Here is a 23,485-nt window from a genome sequence, read left to right on the forward strand (position 1 = left end):
TGTATGGTGCACTTTCCAATCAGAGTACTAAAGACCTTGGATGTCTATGGACTGGAAGTCCCTTTCTTTCTCAATTTTCCTGTTTTCACCCTCTCATTTTCCACTACAGATTGAAAAAAAGTAAAATCTTACAAGGTAGAAGTGACCTGACTTTCCAGTTTAAACAAGAAGCAGGAAGACTTTCCTTCCTTCCCCTTCCTCAAACTGTTTATTTTGAGCTCTCTTTGTACAACCTAAGCAGTAAGAAAGGGTACAGGCTCGCATGGTTCGATTATTTTTTTGTACATCAGCTTTCAAAGTAAACAAGCAATCCAAAGCGAATCAAGCCTAACAAAAGGGAACACTTTGTCTCTACTGTTACTTTAATAAGAGTTTGGATTGCTAACAGTGTCTTTCTATCTTCATACATAGACTAAATTATATAACCATGTATTTTAATGGGCAGAAACAAAGGTCAAAATCCAGGCGCCTTCATGTATACTATATGATGAAAAGTCCTTTTCTTTTACATTTCGGTTGTGGGAGTTTCAATAAAAGGGAGTCATGGAATGGTGGGGGAGACAAGACAGACATTTGTGCCTCCCTTTTCAGCTGCTATTAATAAAATGAATGAGGCTTTCCCTCACCCATTTATTTTGTAAATAAAACCCCCTTAACAACAAAGCAGTCTTTGCATAACTGCTGAGAAATACAATAACAAACAGCACATCAACTATGAGCTTATGTGAGGAAAAGATATACATTCATTATGTTTCCTCTACAGCGCAAATCTTTTTAAAGAGGTTACACCTCTGCATTTTCTTCCCTGAAGAGGGGAAGATGAATATTTGGCTGCCTGCAGATGAACGAGGTTGTACGAATGCATTTACAGAACCATGTATCTATTTGATAAACTCTGAATACCCCTCCCTAGCAATGAAGACTAGAGCTTTTGCTAAATCTGCTGCAGCATTGTTCAATACTACACTGCAAAGAGACCAGGAACTTTAGATTCAGAGAAGCCAAGATAACAATGAACGAAATGGCAAGAGTAATAAGTCCCTGTGAATATGAGCAGATCCCAAAGAAAGCTGGGCATTCATTTTGAAAATGAAAATATTTTCAGGTCATCTTGACACTAAAACTTTTACAGCATTGCTTAAGAACCTGCCAGCAGTCCTCTCTCATCCAAATCTGAAGGGGAAGCTTGTGCTGACAGCAGGACTTGAACGAGGACAGGGATATGAGACTCAGCTATTCAGGTGCTTGGCAGCATTCGTATCAAGGCATTACATACTGTACAGTCCCTCCTCTCCACTGATCAGAGTATGGCGATACCTTGAGAAACTTCAGTTGGTTGGTGATGATGATGATGATGATGATTATTCTTTAGATAGCTACAAGAAATTATATTTGATAGGTCTGAAGTCATTAGCTCCCAGCTTTGATTGCATTTTCTCCTCCCCCCCTACCAAATATTGGCTTAGACTAACCAGAGGTTAGGTTTTCATTACTGAAAAGGAATTATTTAATCAAATAATATCCTTAGAATACACATACACCCTCTTGTCATTCCTAACATAAATTATATAGGGTTTGGGGCTTTGTTTGTTTGTTTGTTCTTTAAAAAGAGGTCAGTATCTAAGATCAGCACAGGAGGGCTACAGGTTATTTACTCACCCCACAGGGCATCTCAGCCAGAGGGGCAGGTGCCAGGACAGTGGTCACAGACAGCATCACATTACTCCCCTCTGAAAACGCTCAACTGCATTCTGCTTTGCAAGCTCATATTCTAACACCTGTGAGATTTATACAGGCTTTCTTTCCTAAGTCCCGGCTCAGGTGACAATGAATGTTCCCACTACCCATATAAAACTCTATCATCTTTCCTTCTGTAAAGTCTGTTTTGCTTCGATTCAGCAATCTTGCTAGTAAAGCCTATTAAGTTCATATGAGTTATTACAAAAACCACATACCAATTTGCAGTTTGGTTGGAGCTATTTTTAGGAGAAAGGGTAAGTAAGAATATCTCCCATAATATGTTGCACCAGTATTACCGTACTATGTTTATATACCTCTAGTGTTCTTATTGCATTTAAAGTGCTAAGATTTAGTTCTGCAGCTTTAAAAAGAATTACTTTATACAGAACAAATACCAAATTATATCTCTCATGAGCACAATCACTGCCTATAAAACACTGCCACTGTGATCATCATAATTTCGTATCCTATTTCATCTCATGAACATTTTATGAAATAAGTACAATAAATATTTACTTCTCCATCACTGTATGAGTAGATAACTACTCTTCTAAGAGTTAATTATTAAGACACTGTAAAATTAAAATAACTAGATGGTAGCAGTGGAAGATTTGTATGAAAACAACAGCGTGCAACTCAATTTTTCTAAGAGACAGGCCATACACGAGGTGCTCTAACACCGACACAATAAACCAACACAGCACCTGAACATTCAGTTTATCATATCCTGGAAGACTGCTATAAACAGGTTTTAAGTTGATAAAAATTTGGAAAAATACAGAAACAAACACTTGTAACAGTGCTCACGCAGGCTGGGCCTCAGTATCACAAACCCAAGCCTTCTCAATACTGCAGCCACACAGATAAGTCCACACTTTACCTATTTATGTAAAAATACTTAGTGAGAAATACTTATGGATTTTTATAACCAATAAATAACCACAGTTTTGACTTCCAGAAGAAAAAAAAAAAGGAGGGAGAAAAATCAAATTTTACTATAAATCATAGTAACTCCAAAAGGAAGCAGCTGGAATAACGCCCAATTTCTGTAAGCGATAGTTAAAAAAATCCCCAAAGATTAACAAACAGGTTTCTACTCCAACTTTATACTGAGAGATTTTGTAACTTTTACAGTTCACAAAAACCTATGAAGATGCATGAAGCCCTGGGTTAAATGCTGAAGTAGATTTAGATGGAGACCCAGGCTGCTGCAGCGAAAGTACAGTTGCTTCTTTGATTCAGTGCATAAGTTCCAGTGATTTTTTTAGCACATCAAGTTTTCACGCTGTATCGATAAAAAGCATGTGACTTCCGAATCATGGAAGTCTTTTTATTGTTCTTATGCTGCCAATTCCTAGGTACACTCTCGGGGCATTAATACCACTTAAGAAACTACAGTGAGATGCTCTGAGTATTTCCAAGTAGATCAAGACACAGTGGATACAAACATATGTATTAAGTTGTCTTTTTTCATCTCATGCCTAGTCAGGGGCATGACTGGAATTATAGGCAAGTGATATAAAAGTACGATTACTAAACAATGCCAAAAATAATAAAATTGTTACCTTAAAGGTAAGCAGGTCTCAAAGTAATATTACCAAGTTTCTTGCAAATATTCAGGCTAGACATAAAACAGTCTCAGAGCAACAACTAAGGGTTAGAAACAAACCTGATCTTCTCCAAAGGAGGTGAGCTAAACTCCACAGAAATCCTCAAGTGATATACCAACCCAAAGGTGAATGTGTAATGAAAAAGAAGCAACCAGAAATGTTTTGAGATCTCAACCCTTCACTCCTCTGCCCTACAAACTCTTCCGCAGGACTTGTGAGATGGAGGGGATGCAGTGCCAGATGTGAAAACACATATTGACAGCATATTTTAAGGAACCTGGTTGGTAACCTCCCTTGCTCCTTTGGCCCTTATGCACATTTGTAGGATAAGGAGCTCCAGGAACACTCTTTTAATGCCACTGCATCACCCAAGGGACAGTCTTCAAGCCCAACAAAAACAGTGTCTCCATGAGAGGCCAGTTCCCAACAAGCAGCTACTGAGATGTCTTGCACACCTGGAATGACACTTGATATTTCTGCCCTTGCCTTCTCCAGCACATCCTCTTAAACTCTGATCTGCAGCGTGGTAATCTTTGGAATGAAAACATCAATCCTTGAGAACCTCTTAAGCCCAGCGAGCCTTAGAAAATGGTCTTGCCCTGATATGTAATGGTCTTAGCGCTGGACATGGGACATGGAGGGAGGGATTATTGATGAGTGATTGAAAATTTCCCAGAGGAGCAACGACCACTAAACTACTTATCTCCATGGGAAAACAAAAGACTCAGATGGGAAACCCATGAAGGCTGCAGGATTCCAGCGAGGAACAGTATCTCTGACCACAGGAATAATCCTGATCCGACTCCTGCCCAACTCTACAATAGCAGGATAAAGAAAAAAAAAAAAGGCAAAAAACAGCTGAAAACATTAAACAGAGGACTGCAAAGAAGAAACTCCTGGCACAGTACATTTTCACAAAACTAACGGCAACTCCTGTGAAAGGCAGGTTCTTCAGAGGCTAGTGATTTGTTGGCATGCTGTGCAGAAAATCCCACTTTGCCATAAATGTCTAATGGATTCCTTCCTACACGGTGCTCCTTATGGACACTGAGTAAATGCTCTCCAATCTCAAGAGCCATTTAACACCTGTGCAATGAGATGCTATTTTCTGACATTTGCTTGGGAAGGCAGATCCAAACCCCTCGAGAAGAGGTTTGGAAACTCAGGTAGGGCCCAAAACACTCATACTGAAAGGCAGAATAAGACTTTGAAGCAGAATTGCCCCAACTGTGTTAGAAAAGCCCTGATTGCAACGGATGCAGCTATTATTACCTTCCCGAGCGTCCTTGGGAGATTCAGAAAGGTGGGAACATATACCAGAGGACCTAGCTACAATATCAGAACTATATTGGGGAAGAGCACTCAAAACTGTCTGGTCCTCCACCAAAAAGGCAGGAACTTCATGGTGGTCTGAAGAACCACCAATCTGGAGGAAGTCTAGCAAGGATACTATTGGGCCATACGTGACAAAACGCACTACGCAGCCAGGCAAATCCCTACCTGCACAGGCTCAACTCAGTCTCTCCGGGTACAATCTCAGAGCATGAGACTCACCCGAAACGCCCCGGCAGATGCGGAGTTCAGCCAACATCTCTGGATTTAATTGACTGAACCAGAAACTGCATATTCACTCTTAGCCCCAGAGACTAAACAGATTAAAAACAGACTAAAGAGTTTATAAAGTTTCTTCCAGCCAGCATCTTTTCACCAAAGCTGGGGGAAAAAAAACACCAACAAACCCCTCAATATGGTTTTCTTTGAGATGAATGATGATCACCATCGGTGTTGGTGAATACCAACAAGGAGAAGCTTGTGCATTTGGACTTTGCAATGACAATAGTAGCAGGCTGTAATAAATTAAGGGACCTCTCGCAAGTGCAGTGTACAGCAATATAAAAATAAACGTGGTGCAGGTCAAGAGACATGATGCACTCTCTCTACTGAGGTGGCACTACTACTGCCCCCATTTTGCTATTCTGGACTTGTACTTGGGAACAAAGTTATTTAGCCTACTTAAATCCAAAATGGGTCTCTGTTCTCCACTTCTCTTTCATTTAGAAGAATCAGTCCTACCTAATCCTTTCTCTAAGAAGGAACTGACTCAGAAGACCCTAGGGCTAGAAGAGCAATTACATTCTATTAAATCAGATCCTTATGAGAGTAGTCCATAAAGAGACAAAAGAGGGGTCAGAGGGAGAGTGACACAAAGGCAGATTGAATGCAGCATTTGTGGATGACCGCACATAGCATTCAACAGTCTGCAGTGATCACTGTCCAGTTAGGGGAAAAAAAACCCACATAACTGCACTGTTAGGAAAAAAGCAAACAGGAGAGAAAAGGCTGATGCACTCCAGCACACCTTCAGAAGTGAGAACAAGTATAAGTGCATTGGCCAACATATTGATGATAAAATCTTACGGTGTCACAAAACTTGGGCAAAGGCTGTGATAACCCGCAGGAGGCAGCAAGCTGATGTCTTGAGGAACACAGATAGTATCTATTATGCCTGCTTTGGTTTTGATTCAACAGCAAAAAATCCCCAGAGACTGAGGAGTTACTTTGAGGATTTTACCCATCTGAGACCAGGCAACTCTGCTGCCTCTGATGGGAGGTCTTCTATGGCTTCTTGCATTTCTATCTGTAGTTCAAATGGCTACAGAGACTTTGTCCTCCCTTCTCAACACCAAGCTTGATGTTCTGGCAAATTCTGCAGTTTCTAGGAATACGTTCCTTCCCAAGACATCTCTGACTGCCAAAAAGCCACCTCTGACTGCCAAAAAGCCACATTCCCATGGGAAGTCACAATTAGACACTTCATTGCTTTGGTGAAGCTACCAAGAATGAAGCAAGAAACAAAGTCTCCCTTAAAAATAAAAGGCGAATCTCCATGACTGAAGACAAAAATAAAATGAAATTTAAGAAGAGAGGGAAACTACTAAAACAAGGGCTGGGGGAAGTGTAGGCTGTTTCTCAACATGGGTTCTTAAAAAGCTGCTTCTTCCCTTTTCGTGCCTATAGAAGTAGGAGCCCATATGGTCTGCCCATAGGCAGAGCTATTTTTCTCCACTCAAGTTCTCAAGATGTGGTGCAGAGGTGCAACCTCAATATTTATTTGCAGAAGGACAAACAGTCAGGGAGGATGTTACAGCACCTACTGCCAATACAAAATCGTGAGTGACAGAATAGTTAATCCAAGTATTTTAACCTTCCTCTTCCCCCCGGCTCACTGTATTATTTCTTCCATACTTTATAGGAATAGCAACAAACATAAAACGAGGACTCCTTACACCTATTAATATAGTTTCTAAAAAAATTAGAACATCTGTTTATAACAGCATGACTGCTATTCACATGAGACGCTAAAACTTGAACTTTGTCACCTGATTTATCTACAGCTCTGCTGACATATTTTCCTTTCATAATGCAACCATCAAATTTGACATACTGCAGTTGACAGGTTCAGACAGAGAGGGAGCACAAGAGGAAACATTTGGTTTCAGATGTGGGATATCACATTTATCCTCATTAGTGTGAGGTAACACCCACACATAACTCAAACCTGTCAACACAGTACAGATCTAGATGTATCTCTCTGAAAGAGATCTTTCCAGTTTTTCACATTTTTAAGTGGTTTCAGAAAATTTTAGAAATGTTATGCCCAAAGAAGGCATAATGACAAAGAGGTCAACAAATGCAAACCTGCAAAACTAGAACTTGGAAAATGTTTGGGTTTTTTCCTTAAAAAAAACCTGGAGGTGGTAGACTAATTTTAGAGGCAGAATACGATTAACCAGCAAGAACCTTTTTTGGCTCTAAAAGTAACTTCAATTTTAAGACAAACTATCTGCTGAACCACTCTTAGAGCAACATCCTTTCTCATAAGAAAGGTAGTATTTCTGATAAGTTTATTTTATTCTCAAAATTGTTTTACTTGCAGAGTCAAGAGTGCCAGTATAGACTAGTTCAGATGTATAAGTACAGCATCACTTATCCCCCTTTTCACTACCAGTCTCATCAGCCTGGAGGAATACTGTTGCTGTAGGTAGTCAGTCATGTTTAATGCTTCCAGTTATTTCAGCCCCTAATGAATACTTGCTTGTATCACAAATAAGTTAACTTCCACCTTCAAAGCACAGCTATAAGGGAAATTTTTTGGTGTTGATAGAGATTAAGGGCATCTCCTTAGCCAATTCAGTTAATATGCAAAAGTTGTGGGGTCTTCTTGCTACTTAATGAACACAGGGTAATTAAGGGGTGTTCCCTGCCCCAAACCATTTCAGAACCTGATGAAATACCAGTTAGCACCTTGCTACTTCATATAAATCCTTCTTCTGTAGTTCATGAGCCACCAAAGACAAATGGACACATGCCATTTGCCTCAAGAGTCCATAAGAACCAGCTTCCTTCCCCTAGGGCTTAAGAGAAAACTTTGGAGGGGAGGAGAAACACTTAACTTGTACAAAATGCTACTCAGGAAACACAGGTTGCTGGTACCACCCAAATCCAATGGCTCTCCACACCCTAATTGAGGTCTCTGCCCTGAGAAGTCTTTCACAGGCATAGGACCTAGTTTGTGTTACTATTTAATGATCACAAAGATACCTGATGACAGCACCACTACTAAGGAACAGACAAACATTTAAAATGCAAAGAACAGTCTGTAAAGAGCAAAAACCTGCCTGAGGTCAGGTAAGGTATAAAGCCATAAAGAGATCTCTCTTCATTGGGCTCCGATTGCGATGCTACTTTCTCTCCCACCCTGGCACCTGTCTAATAGTGCCTTTTATGGAGCCCTTCAGGTTGTTGTGCCTCACTGGGGGTGCCTCCTATTAGGGTTTCCCTCCTCTCTGGAATAAATACATTGGCATCAACTTAATGAATTTTATTAACTGAACAAACGTATCCTTGACTATCCGCATTTAACACATAAGGCATTTCAAAGGTGGTCTGTGCCACAAATCCATCAGACTCAGTTACCCCAGAGGACTAAACTAAGTAACGGTACAGCCAGGATGAAGCTAGACAAATAAAGTGTTTTAAAGACTTGGATATGGTGGGGCCAGCAGTAGTCCTGGAAGTCTGAAGCAGGTGAACTGGGGGCCCTTATTTTCCTGGAGGTAGAAATCTGGCCAGCAAGACACAGACTATGGCTAGAGTCAACCCAAAACAAAAAAAAAGCTTATTAAACTTATTAAAAGCAAAGCAGCCCTAAATTGGGATTCTGCTTGCTGAGAAATTTCAGTTTCAGCTCCTGGCTTATAGCTGTTTTCTCACTACTGGCCCAAAGAGGAACAAGAGCCCAAGTTCAGCCCAAACCAGTATTTCCAAGGCTTCAGACCTGGTAGAAACAGCAATTCTTGGGTGTTCACGCCTAGGACCCTGTCTGCCTCAGTGCAGCAAGGCTGTCCTGGAGACAGGGACCCAGAAGGGATCTCCAACAAGCACAACTCTCATTCTGTAGCTCCTCAGGTCTGTATCTTATGAAAGCCCAGGCAGAAGCCCACCAGAAAACCAGGCAAGTTTCCAGTTAAATCCTACCTAAATAAAAAAGAAAAAAATTAAAAAATAAAGCTTAAAAAAAAAAAAACAAAAAACCACAAACCATACAAAAAAAAAAAAACCCCAAACCAAAAACACAACAACCCAAACTCTTTGCATAAAACTTTTTGGATTCAAGAAATGCAGCGCCAGTCCAAAAAGTCCAGATGCACACACAGGAGAGGGAAGTCTACCAGGACTGAGGCAGCCTCCTCTTTTAGAGGTGATTGAACATATTAGCAGTTCTGGGTTTAAAGGGTGAGACTAACCACACATCTCCCTTAGCCTTGCACAATTTAAGAGCTATCCTATGCAAACACCCTTAAAAGCGAGGTCCCAGATCAGTGCATGTTCAGGCCAGAGGGTGTTTATATTGAGAGCTCCTCAATCTGACAGGTATCTCCCTCCTCTTGGGACTGACAAACAAACATCCAGCTAAACCACAGCACATGCCAGAGGCACACTCCTACCTTTCAAACTCAACACTTGCCTCTACCCAGCATGCTGCAGATAGAGAAAACATCTTCCCTTTGAGCTCAGCAACTCATTTTGATTTCCCTGATAGTACCTCACCATTTCTACTCCAAGACCTTTCCCTCAGCTTCCTCCTCTCCCCATCTAAATCACAATTTACAGTATCCTCCTATTTTTCTGTACTGTGTTTCACTTCTCCCTGCCCAGGTTTGAAGTTTGACACATAATAGGTTGAATAATAGAATGTATGAAAGATTGTCTTCTCATGTTTTCAATAACCTCAGTCTTTTCTCAAGCTTCACTGTATTAACCAACTTTTCATCTCTAGAGTCCAACCTGTTTATAGCATTGCTGCTCTCACTCCTGATAACAAAAAAAAAATACAGGGCAGGAAATCTGATGTAAAACATGGAATAATAGGACAAAGAATACAAAGGTTTTACTCAGTCATCACATGCATGGTAGCACATGACTGGAGAGGAAAGAGTCAAGCCTACTAGTGTGGGTAGGGTTGAGCAAATGCAGGAATAAAGATGACTGCACATGTAAACACAATATTGGACAGCATGAAATTACCTTTCTGCTAGAACCAAAGAGAACATGGAAAAGTGGAGTCAAGCCTTTTTCTGACTCTTTGCTGAGGTACAATGCTACAGCCACTCCCACCCAAGGAACATAGCAAACTTGGAATTGCCTTCAGAAAGCATCATCAAGCCATAGTGAAAAAGAAAGAGTTTGGAGGTCAACACTCATCATTATCCAGCCTTTTAAGATTCATTGAGCTCAGCAAGCCTCACATACCTACGAATTTTAACATCCGTGGTAAAGAACCAAAATACTCAATGATCATAATTATAAAGGTCTCACCAGGACTAGTAGAGTCCTTGTGTCTAGAGGGGAAAATTAAAACAGACACTAACTACTGCTTTACCCTGATAAACGAGAACACAGAAAGTAACAGTGAAAATGATGGATGTTTTCAAATCCATCTTACTTAAATTATTATTTAAAATTAGTCTAAGGAAACATCACCAATATATAACTCAGACTTCTGGTAAGAGGCTCTATCTAAATGCTGAATCATAAATTATAAACAAGCATAAGAATATTGGTTATCAAATGCTCTACATGAGTAATTTTTATTCATATTAATCACAGCTATAAGTCCAAGTATGGAAAGAAAGAGGAATTAATGGAAGAAACACTTGCAGCGTTTATTTGATTTTTGAGAAAAGAAACTACCTCTCAGTAATACTCACAAAGATGGGTTTCTCCAGTAGAGTTTTGTAAACAATATAGTTAGAGGGCATTGGCGGGGTGGGGGGGGTAATAATGGAGAGGACACAGAATGATAAGCCAAAATAAGCTAGCAAGCCTGTTCTCATAACCATAATCCAACCCATTTGATAATGTCTTCTTCCATTTCCATTACTTTACCATCACTCATTGCATTATGTCTAAACACAGACTATAAACTCTTCATAATTTTATTTGTAAAGCATTACGCATATTTACAGAGCTATCTAAATAATCTTAAATTAAGTTACAAGACGAACCAAAGACTGGGGGAGAGCCAAGTCATGCCCTCATACATAGAGGGCTGCCAGAAGAGCAAGGATAAGCTAAACTGCCCAAAAGACACAAAAGTTGTCTTTGACACACATTTGTTTTAGAAGACAAGAATCAAGAATTCAGGGATAGAGTTTGGGCCAAGAATTAGAAACATCTGGTAAATTCAAGGAAGGGACAGTAATAGCACATCATCACCAGATGTATCAAATAAAGGGTCATCTGAGTACCAAGCCATGTTCAATACTCCAAACCGTGGTGGAAACAGTTCTACCCATAAATCCCCCCAAAATCCTCTCCAAAGAATGTGAAGAGGCTGGGCAGGAGATAAGTATATGCTGATTTTGACGGTGTCCTGTTGTTATGGGGTTTTTCAAGGGATAACATTGAACACAACTCCAAAACCAGCCATGCAGCAAAAATACTGTGAGCATGCCTCTGATGTGGTGGTGTTTCAGGAAGCAAGCACAGAGCTGTGCTGTAAAAAATCTCCACACTTTTTACTATGAAAAAAATTACTATTAAAATATTATTTTAAAGCAGTTTTTTATTATTGATAGAACAGATCCTGCACCTCATCAAAGTAGTCTCCGTATGCAAGTGGAGGATTGAAAGACCTAAATCCTTCCAGCTGGGGCTGGAAACACGTAATTTGCTTTGGCATCCCCCACCAACCACTTCATAATGCAAAATACCATTTGAATGTGCAAAATTTAAAAATAATAAAAGCTGAAGGAATTAAACCTGTGCCTTGAGAAAGGACTTAACCTTAAAAGGACAGAACATTAAAGCTGTTTTGGGAAACTAGTGAAGAGCATTTGCAACTATACAGCATTAAGAGTTTGGGAGGAAACAATGTTTAAAGGATGGCTTACTGCCTTGAAAATATTTTTGTTTAAAAGAACAATATAAGAAATGAATTTGTGCCATGTACACGTACATATAAACACACAACTTACACGTAACTTGTAGTTTTCCCATATTTGCTCAAAAGATATGGGCAAGCAAGAAACCTCCATTCCCCTTAGGTGTTATCTGGCCAAAATGCTTGCAAGTCTACCAGATGGCTCTGGTAAGGAGCAAGAAGAATTTAATAAGCATCTATCCATTTGCATTGTACCAAATCAAACTGAGAATTTGCTTGTTGCGTTAGCTGAATTAAAACAGTGACATTTGTCTCAGAACTCATTATCAGTCACTCTCAGAAGAGGGACGCTGTAGTAGATGGACACGAGATTTGATCAAGCTTAGTAACTCCTACAGATGAACATACACTTCCTTTAAAAAGAAAACATATATATAAAATGTGCCCAATTTGACATGTGAAGAGTTAGAGAACTTGGAAAGAGTAAGATACAAAATGCAAATAGCTGACATTTTGGAGAAACACAGCACTGGCAACACTGATCCCATTCAAAAATTTTCAGAAACCTGACGGCTCCCAAGAACAGCAGAATATCCACTGCTCCCATGTTCCACCAAGAAAACAAAACCCTGCCACAACACATACTGTGACAAATCAGATGTGATAAACTGCAGATGCTACACTTATTTTGTGCACAGGACAGAAAAATACCATTTTCTATTACACAATGTATTGCTTCTGCAGAGACCCCCATGTGCTTTATCAACATTTATAAGCTTGTCCCCACAATGCCCTATCAGGTAGCCAGCTATGACCGTATTCTCCTTGCTTTACAGTCATTTCCCATTACCATAACACCATTCTTTCTGTTAAGTTCCTAATTTAAATAGCAAACCATTGATATTGCCTCAAAGCCAAAGAACTATATTTAGTGGAGGTTTATTCCAACAGATCTCAGTGCAAGGTTAACAGCTTTCACCCTCTTTCTTTATATAGGGAGGCACACTAGTCAGAAATTTTCCTGGCAAAAGTAGTCCACACAATTTTTCAACAACCATATTTAAACATCTTTAACCTCTTTCTTTGAAATTATTTTTCCCATGAAATAAAGTTTTTGTCTCTGTCTGTGTTGAAAAAAGGAAATAAATACTAGCTTTTTAAACTGTACCTTCCATGACATACACCAGGGAACCCACATCTCCTTCCTTGATGATGCAGCTGTCTTTGCCATATTCCACGGGATACATACAATCCACAATCTCCTGGATCTGAGACAGTTCCAGATTCTTCATGAAGTCATTGTCAAGGATCGCTTCCTTTATTAGCTCCTTGGACCTGTGGCAAAAAAAATACAAGATTTATACCAGTGTCCATCAGCTGAGCTCATTAATAGCATGTGAACTTTAGCACAACCGCACGGTGCCCCAATGAGTATTTCCTTGGCAAAAAGTTTCAATATCTTCCCTAAAAATCTGATAAAGTCCATCTGCAGAGAAGTAAAACAAATTACAGAAATGTTAACTTGTAATTATTTTTTGTAAGTAAGTTTTAGATACATCAAGTATTGAAATAAAAATAGATTTCATGTGATTGCAAGATCTTCTTTTAGCTAAAAGTTTCACAGCTATAATAATACAAAAGAATAACATAGCTACTTGAAATATCTTCCATATACAAAACTGAAAGGAAATACAAACATGAAGTTAAAGGATTTTTAACTTAGTTTATTATATTTTCTATTAATTTATACAAACTAGAGCACAGAAAAGCACAATACTGCACTGATTCTTTGAGTATTAATCAAATACCAAGGCCGTCACATGCACTAGGGGAGTCACCACTGTTATAGGAGTAACACCACCACTAATTCATTTCTTTGATGACTAAATGGAAAACTCTGAAGTTATATTAGTGTGCATAGCATTATACATGCAGTTTTGGTTTGGCATGCCATCAGTTTGGAAGTCTGGAGTTCTTAGTAGCCAGTTTGCAAAGTCGAGTAAGGAAGGAGTTGTTTCTGAAGATACAGATTTCAGAACTCAAAGTTCATGCATTCTTTGTGAGACTACCCAAATGGGTATGTAATACAACCTGCTATCTCTACAAGTGCCTCTGCCACTGTCATGTTATGACAGAAAACGTGCAACAAAACCACTGATGTGTTTTTCCTGATTTTCCTGAGATTCTTTCAGTTCTTACAACTAAAGTGCTCACTACACAGTGAGTCACACTCAGGTAAACCCTCCCATCTTCCCTTCAGACTGTCAAGTTCAACTTCATCCATCTGCTACTGCAGCGTAACCCCCATGTTATGACATTTTGCAAAAAACTCCTAAACCAACTTGTGCAAATGAACAACTGAGAATGCTAAATCTAGACGTAGACCAAAACTAAAGCCCCTAAAACACCTACAGGCTGGACACCAGGTCCTCGGCCCTTTATTTCTCACTCTGCAGCTTCACTTCTGTGGGCTGAACTATTTGCTAATGTGAACATAGCCCAGGCAGATGGCAGCTACCTGCAGAGCTTATGCATTCAAAAGTGTTTTACCTTTTCGAAATATGAATATGAAACATTTTCAAAGAAAGATACATTAATGGATCATGTCTTCTTGAAAAGGAGTCAAACTGGGACTTCAGAAATCCAAAACCAGCCAGACAGCCTTGGAGATATTATGCCTGTGCTATAGTCCTTTTAAAGTATAACCCAAGGTTATATGCAGCACAGATTCAATTCGTTAACATTTAAGATGCTTTTTATGCTTTTGGTAGTTATGAGGTTATTTCAACAAAACATGCTGCTTTACATCAGAGTCCATCAGTATTGACCCAGCTGAAGCGCAGGATGGGAAGCAGACCAGACTTTTCAAGTACCATCTGCAAGACGACACGGACTCAGACTGCTACAAAACCCATTTGCTCTTCAGAAATTTCATTTGACTTCACATACTGTCACCCCAATTCCTTGTGCATGCAAGTAAAAACCACCAGAAAAACCTACATCTGTTTTACTTCTTACTTTCAGTAATGCAAGAAGCTGGTAATTTGTAGCATTGACCAGATGACAGATAACACGATTTCCTTATTCCCTCCTCCTGTGCTACAGCGAGACTACGCTTTCTATGCTATGCCTTGACTCAATACTGCTCTTTCGGTCTTAGCCACCCCCACAAGTCCCCCAAATCCTCCTAACAAAGGCACTAATTATTAGCATTACTCAAACTGCCTGTCAAAGAAGAAAGCACAATAAAAGCTTTCGCATATCAACTAGCATTACAATTTCAGCCATTTATTTCATTCCAATGCTCAAAATGAGGCTTTCGCCTTGATAAAATAAAATCAGCCTTTCAAGTGGAGTGTTTGTAAGAATACCTGCAAGAGACTGGAGGGAATTCAGATGTGGTTCAAGTCAGACCTCCCCCGTTAATTTAGAGGCCCTCAGCAAAAACCAATGCTTTTCTTGTCAGAATCGAGCACAGGGAAGGATTTGAAAAGGAACCAGGAAACTTGGCCTAAACAACAGCAAAGGAGCAGCACAGGGGCTAGGAAAATCCACTAGAAGTCTGGTTTGGGGAGAAGCAGCAAAACATACACAACATGAATGAACTTAGGAGAGCAGCCCAGCAGAGAAGGACTTGGGGGTGTTGGTTGACGAAAAGCTCAACATGACCCGGCAATGTGTGTTTGCAGTCCAGAAAGCCAACTGCACCCTGGGCTGCATCAAAAGAAGTGTGGCCAGCAGGTTGAGGGAGGCGATTGTCCCCTCTACTCTGGAGACCCCACCTGGAGTACTGCACTCAGCTCTGGGGCCCCCAACATAAGAAGGACATGGACCTGTTGGAGCGAGTCCAGAGGAGGGCCACAAACATGATCAGAGGGCTGACAAACCTCTCCTACGAAGACAGGCTGAGAGAGTTGGGGTCGTTCAGCCTGGAGAAGAGAAGGCTCTGGGGAGACCTTATAGCAGCCTTCCAGTACCTAAAGGGGGCCTACGGGAAAGATGGGGAGGGACTCTTTAACGGGGAGTGTAGTGATAGGACAAGGGGTAATGGTTTTAAACTGAAAGAGGGTAGATTTAGGTTAGATGTAAGGAAGAAGTTCTTCACTGTGAGGGTGGTGAGGCACTGGAACAGGTTGCCCAGAGAGGTTGTGGCTGCCCCATCCCTCGAAGTGTTTGAGGCCAGGTTGGATGGGGCTTTGAGCAACCTGGTCTAGTGGAAGGTGTCCCTGCCCATGGCAGGGGCGTTGGAACTAGATGATCTTTAAGGTCCCTTCCAACCCAAACCATTCTGTGATTCTACGATTCTATGAAACTTAGGGAATTTATGAGCTTAATAGTATCATTACAGTCTAAGAGTACATCTGAACCACCTGATTCACAGCCTCTGCCCTTCAACATAGAAATATCAGAGAAATTAAAGCTCCGATGCCCACCAAGTAATTCAAACCCTTTTAATGACAATATGAAATACATCCATCAAGAGGAAAAACACGCCGGCCGGGACATCAATAACGCAGTTTCATCTCTGCCACATCTAAGCATCTTAAAATTAGGTATCTCCATAGAATGGTCTGGATAATAACTCAGTCACTCTTGAATGTAACCAAAATAGATATTATTATTTAAGGATGACTAGTTAAAATGAGACTTCAAATACAAAGAGCAAAGCATGAGAGAAAAGCACCTCCAGCTGCCCATAAACAGTGCTGGCTGTAGGAACAAGGATCTTGTGACCCAACTGTGTATTTATGAGTGTATTCACATCAGACTAAACCACGCTTCATAGTTTGTAAGCTACAAACCTTTTCATCAGGAAGTATTCCAACCACCTTTAAAAAAATGTAAATAAAAAGCTTAGTTTGACATATTTGAAAATTAGTTGATACTAAAAATACATTGTCATAGCTACAATAAGACTAACTCTAATAAAAGAATATTTGTCACTCTAATAATTCAAAAAAATTATTCATGCAATGTAGATTACCATTCCCACATACTTGCACAGGCCAGGCCTTCAACAACTTCTGCATTATTTTATTACAGAGTTTTCTTTCAATATAATTCACAGATGCAACTTCAGGTAAATAGGTTGGGTTTTTTCTTTTATATTTATTTTTATATGAAATGAAACTCAAAGCATATAAATTCATAGTTCACAATTATGTCATTACAAATGCTTTTCTAAACCACGCCATTCTTTAATCATCATCATTAGTATTTTAAAACAGCATCTATCCCAGACATGTGAATACAATCTACCTAGTAATACAAAAAGGTATTTAAAATGGTCAAAAACTCACTTCTGCTATTGCAAGTGGTTTAAACAGATACTGCTGTTTCCTTACCTCTTATTTTCAAATAGTATTCATTCTGTATTTTCTGATTGAAGTTTCTAATAGAAAACAATCTGCAAACAAAATAAACTACAGTATTTGTAGGGGAACTATTTCCAAATGACGCTGTTTTAAGAAGGGGGCATTTTCATGAATATTTACTTAGCGCTGAAGTGAATGGCTCCTAATGCAGACCATCATTCAGAGTAGAAAGTAGTTATTGTCATCTTTACTCTCCAGAGGTAGGAACCTGGCACTAAGCCATCACTATTTTTCTGAAACATTAATGATCAAATGTGATGGAGACTTGATGAACAGTTTAAAACAGGGGAAAAAAAAAAAAAAGAAAAAAAGCACAATGGGACAATCCTCTGCAATACCTCCTTCCCCAGTCAGTTTAAGTCCGCCAAGGTAATTAATAAGGCAACAGTAGGAACAAGCTAATTGCACTCTAATTTGCAAAAGTCATGCAAAAAGCACCTTAAGAAGTTTGCTAAAAATACACTTAACATGTAAAAACCTCTATGCCTGGTTGCAAATGCCTCTCAGAACAGAGGATATAAACGTGTCAATTCACACACTTCCTAATCCTATACTGGGGGCTGCTCCGGTCCTCCAGCCAGATCAGAGCCAGCCACCAACCCCCCCAACAAGCCAGCCTGGGATCAGCAAAATGCCTGGAAAAAAATTCAGCCACTTCTTCTGTCTCAGCAGAGAGGGGCTCTGCACAGAAGCCGTGTTTCAGCTGTACTGGAAAAGGCTTGTATTAAAGGTTTGCCTTATTGCAGTGGCCATAAAATGCAGAATTTGGCCGAGCATTTTGCTCAAAACCCTGCTGCTAACATCCGCTGGCTACTCAAACAAGCATGAAGGCAGAAGATAAAAATTTTGGTTTGTAGCAGATGTGAAAAGACAAAGTGAGATGTTATGCAGCCCTAGATAAGAAGCAAAGTGAATGCTACAGGGGTTTGCAACATACATAGTAAAATACCAAACCCTGTATTACAGCCTGTTGTTAACCTGACAGTAATTTACATTTTGCAAAGAGCAACGAATAGTCATCTCAGGCTCTTCACCCACAGCAAAAAACCCACATTATCTATGCTAGATTTGTACCTTCAGGCACATACGATAAATATTAGAACAAAAAGTTAATCTTTGTCCCAAAAGGTCTTATTTCAACATCGGAAAAGCCACTTGCTGAGTTTAAGGAAGGGAAGAATTTAAGTGCAGGTGGAAACACTACTGCCATATACATCTAGGGATGCTTACAGAAATGCAAAGCCGTCCTCGACACAACTGTGATGGTATAGCATCAGTTTGCAAAGGAGTTTGCAGGAACCTGAGGTTCAAAGGGAGCAGCAGTAGCTACACAGGTATCATTCTCCAGGTAATCTACTGCTGGCAAGAGTTGATTAAACAGAGGTGGATCAAGAAGAATAAAAGAAATTAAGAGTTCAATTTAGACAACACTGACACAGAGCAGCTGGAAGCAGATCTGAATTTTATGGTGTTCACAAGTATACCACCACAGCTATGTACCAAAACCATTTTAAATTACCAGAAAGAAAAATGAAAAGCAATGTGCTAGGCAGACAGGCTGGAAGATGTCTCAAAGAAGGGAAAGAAAAAGTACATTTTGTATTAATAGTCAAGAAGAATTAAAAAAATACACAAGACCTTTTCTTTAGCTGTTCCTCTCTCCAAACTTTTATTTAAAGCTTTCAATATGAAATTTTATGCCAATCCTAAGGGGGGGGGGTGACAGGGGGGATGACTATTTTTACTAGAGCCTCCCCCATCAGGAGTCTGCCAACTACTACTAATGACCTAAAGCCCCATATTTAGGAGGGAAACATCTACAGGAATTTGACCAAGCAGAGAGACAGAGCTCACTGCCAGGGCTGAAGCTTAAAGCAGTAAACTGCAGCTCCCTGGGAGATGAGAAGTCCTTATTTACTAATAAGATAAACCTTGCTCAAAGCTACTACAACCAGTGGCATCTTTTTTGTGCTGTTTCATCATTGGTGTAAAAAACCAAATTAAATACACGTTAAATTAAATCCTTTACATCTATCCACCAACTAAACCTATCAAGCGTATTTGTAGAAACTCATGCCCAAGCACTACTTTTTGGGGGGAGTTTCCATATCCATATCCCTCCACAAGGAATTAAGCTGATTTCAGTAGATAAGAAACATAGAAAAAAATCTGCGGCCTCTGACCCAGAATATAACGAGCTATACAAGAGTCCAGACAATCCCTACAACAACCATCTGTTTCAAATCCACACCGTGAAATGTTTAAAAGTGTTTACTTCTATAAAATGTGGCCATGGAAAAAAAAATACTTCTTTAAAAAGAGAAAACATGGCCAAGTATTACGCCTGCTCCAGATTTCCAGAAACGATTCAGCAGGATACGAATACACTGGAAAAATTGTTAAACAGATTTTTTTTTTAAGTTGTACTTAGACATACCTCCATGTCATAAGGCGGCATCCATTCCAAGTAACATAAAAAGCAAAGGCCGCAAGTTTCTAGCAGGTTTGGGGAAGCTCTTTGTTCAAACCCCACGTTCACAGAGCTTTTAACTATGTTTCTAGCCCTTGTGTACATAAAAGAGTACGTAAGACTAGAACATAAACTCACACGCTGCTCTGGAATAGGACCTCAGCATTTCAGCTCCCAGTCTAGTTAACACCAAAACCCTGGAGTTACCAATTATGAACCTTTCTATCTCTTTAACCAACAAAACTAAAGAAAATCCCTGATGGAAGGATGTATGTTTAATCACTGAGGACAGGCACATCACGAAAGGACAAGTTAAATAATTTGAGTAAGGTGTGTTAAAAGTTCTCTATAGAGATGCTCCCTTCCACATGGAAAAGCCCCCCCCTTCTAAAAAGCAGTAAATATATAGATACAGAAGCCTTACTAAAAAAATTGCTATTGCTTACTATAAAATTATTCAATCCACCAAGTGGCCTATAGATCCTACATGTATTTATCTGCATACTTTTATCTTCTTGGCTCTATTTATGAATAATGTGGCCTGGCCAAACATACAGAGGTTCAAAAATAACAGCCAAAAATCATAAAGCCTGTAGTGCTATCAAAATGACTGTCAACAAGAGACAGCAGTCGAAATCTCTTCCTTGCACTCATCCCTTCTCAACAGGTTGTGTTACATATTGATCTCTTAGGTTCCTACGTAAGAAATAGAGGCAGAAAGTAGAACTTTCCGAGATCATTATTTGATCCGTCTACTACCAACTTGAAGCCCATAGCCCTCAGGAAAGCTGGTTTTGCAACCAAAATGTTTATGTTGTTAGAAAAATTATTTGTGCCAAGTCAATCACAGAAAGGTGGAGGGTCCTCCCCGACTGCTCCAGGAGGTTTTTCATTAAAGGCACTAACAAACATCCGCAGCATAGGGCAGTATATACTTTCTGCACAACAGCAATGCAATAGGACCTGTCACTTTCTGGAGTGCATAATACTGGATAACGTCTTTAAATACTGAAGCCTGCAAGCAAACAAATAGATCTTCTTTTACAACTTAATGCTAGGAGCAGCACAGTACAGAAAAGCCCAGACCTTTTGGTAAAATCTGGGTTTTGTTTGGACTGTAATGCCATTAATAGTTGATAACTCTACATTAGCTGTTTGTTTTGGCTATGGATAAAGACCACTTTGAATGTTTCTTAAACGGAATTCTAAATATAACTCCAGAGAGCTATTCTTGCCTCATTAACTGGGACTAAGAGTAGGATTCAAGTCCAGGACTGAATAACATGAAGGCCCTTAAATATACTTGTGGATTTTCTTTACAGTGCTTGCCTTTCCCACAACGTATCTTCAAGTCGCAAGAGGAAATTTCTGAGTAGGATCTTAAGCATCTTCAGCCAAGACTGTTACTGCATAGTTGGAAAGAAGAATATGTTCCTCAGAAGAGTACGCTAAAATTTTTTTAAACTAACATTTTGATTAAAGAGACAAGCAACAGGGAAAAGTAACTGTGCCCTGATCTAAACCTGTACAAAAGGAAAATAACCCCCCATTGTCATTTTTCTTGTACTTAAATACAACTTACAGTTGCAGAATCAAGTTGCTCTGTAGAGAACACGTCGATCAGATAGCTCCACTTAGGATTTCTAAATATATCAGTAAAACATGCAGTTCATTTACACTGCTGTTCATTATATCATATTTTGGCATTCGACATTTAAAAAGCAAAATAATTTAAGAAAAAAAATTTTAAATCTCCTTTCACCTATGCTGAAAACAGTTGTTAGTATAAAAATACTGTAGGCAAGAGTTGGTTAACTCTTGCATTTCAATGCGTCTCACCCCACAGATCTTAATTTACCACCCTTTTCTAGGCTAGTATTTTGCATCCTACAAAAATCCAGGTTTAGATACTGGAAACATTGGCAGGCTCCATAAAAAAAAAAGTCAGCTCTTGCCAACACAATTTGTCTACTTCTGAAATATCTGATACCTCCGAGGAACTCCCACATAAGCTTCATTTTGAGAAACCACTACCAATACCTCCAAACAGGATCAAGCATCTACTTGATTACCTGAAGGAAATAGTAGAAGCTTTGGACAGCTAATTGTAGCTGTGAAAACACATGGCAAGATCATGGTGAAGGAGGAATGGGGTGTCTCTCAGAGATCCTTGCCCCCCCAAAAATGGTCTTTTGAGGGGTGTTATCCCAGTGCATCTAGCTGTTTTGGTGCTCACATCCAGCATGACTGAGCTGGAGACTTTTTGCACCAACAAAAATAGCAGAGAAAGCATATGTATCCATATGTCGCAACTCCAAGTGATCCAAAAACAATCCAAACTCCTCCAGGAGCAGTTGAGTTAGCAAGACTGAGTTGCAGAGATCCAGACAACACATCTTGAAGGTCACAACGATGCATCTTGTAAAGAACCACCTACTTTAAAGGCAAGAGTTTCCTCCATCAATCAAACAATTATCCACGTACGCTTCCACTCTTGGCAGCTTCACATAGTGAACTCTGACTGGAGGCAGGTATGAGGAGTCTAGCTAAATGGCAACTAAAACAGTTCCCTCAAGTTTATTAGCATATTTTGAGGTCTGCGTGGCTTCATAGTGATAAATGAACATGTGGACAGAGAATTGCATTCAGATGCCCTGGAGAAGAAAGTTACTGATAGCCGCTACGGAGATGGCCTTCGCCCTGGTGGAATAAGCAGGAAATCTGCCAAGTGGATGATAACCTAATTTAAATAGATGCAGAAATCCAATTAGAGATCCTCTGAGCAGAGACAGCTCATTCTCGACTCTTGGATTAGAGGCTATTAACACGTCGCAAGCTTTTCTAAATGCACTGTTGTCCAGGCGAAATGAATGTGCTCTGCAAAAGCACTTTGCTCCTCCCTGGCATAAGAAAATCAAAAGTGAATGCGGTCACGACAGCATAAATATATAACTGCTTCCAGTGGAAGTTTAGGATGGGGTTTCACAGAAAATGTGATGTATGGGGAGGGGGGGAAGTGACAGAGATTTAACATCACTTACTCTGATTCACCTAACACTTCTGATGGATGTTACTGTCACTAGGAAAGTTGCTTCAGCTCTTTTGCTTTTGAGCTGTCTGGAGAAGCCCCCAGCTTAAATGCCATAGGAGTACAACAGCAGAATGCAGACAAGCGCTTGGAGCCTTAGTCTTTTCAATAAATACTCTGAGGTATTTTAGGGAGAAATATTTCTTCCTGCTTTACAAGTCAGTAAAAGGACTGAGGTTAGCAGCCATGCTTTGAGACATAAATATTTGAAAGATATATGGGATTATTTAAATAACATACCCCCTCCCCCACCAAGAGCCAAGGAGCAGCCCGTGGGGATTTAAAGGCAAGCACTGCTGATGTACCTACTTACAGAAGGGTCACTCTAGGATACAGCAAGCCTGAGCAGAGTTGTGGGGGCACCATCATGCAGGCTCTGTCTAGTCTGCAATAAACCAGATTACAGCAGGGCAAGCACCTTTTGGCAGACAATATGAACTCTAAACAACCATACAGCTTGATAATGTTTAAATGGAGAAAGAACAGCAGCAGGAAGCTCATAAGGTGTCTGTGGAAAAGCAGGGAGGCTGGGACTTGTAGCAGGGCAATACCACTGACAGTTTCGTTCCCTTCAAAGCCAAATCAGGGAGAGAGTGCCACATTCAAAACATTATCTTCTAATTCACATTTCTGCTGCATGGGCATTGACTGTCACTATCCTGCTGAGCTTTGAAGAATATCCCGACAGCAACTGCCTCAAATAAAATGCTTTTTCGTTCAGAAATGCTCTTGCTAATCTTGTTTTAGGAAGGCTAC

The 23,485-nt window shown here is 39.9% G+C and overlaps 1 protein-coding gene across 2 annotated transcripts in view; it reads right to left on the reverse strand.

Moving 5' to 3' along the window:
* Positions 1-23,485, reverse strand: part of PRKG1 (protein kinase cGMP-dependent 1) — a 534,317-nt gene that overhangs the window by 453,876 nt on the left and 56,956 nt on the right. For both annotated transcript variants that reach the window (XM_052799366.1, XM_052799365.1), the window contains exon 2: positions 12,965-13,131. In XM_052799366.1, the coding sequence (XP_052655326.1) occupies positions 12,965-13,131 (167 nt within the window). The remainder of the gene's footprint in view (positions 1-12,964; positions 13,132-23,485) is intronic.

The sequence above is a fragment of the Harpia harpyja genome, chromosome 10 (genome assembly GCF_026419915.1).
Source record: "Harpia harpyja isolate bHarHar1 chromosome 10, bHarHar1 primary haplotype, whole genome shotgun sequence".
Taxonomy (NCBI): Eukaryota; Metazoa; Chordata; class Aves; order Accipitriformes; family Accipitridae; genus Harpia; species Harpia harpyja.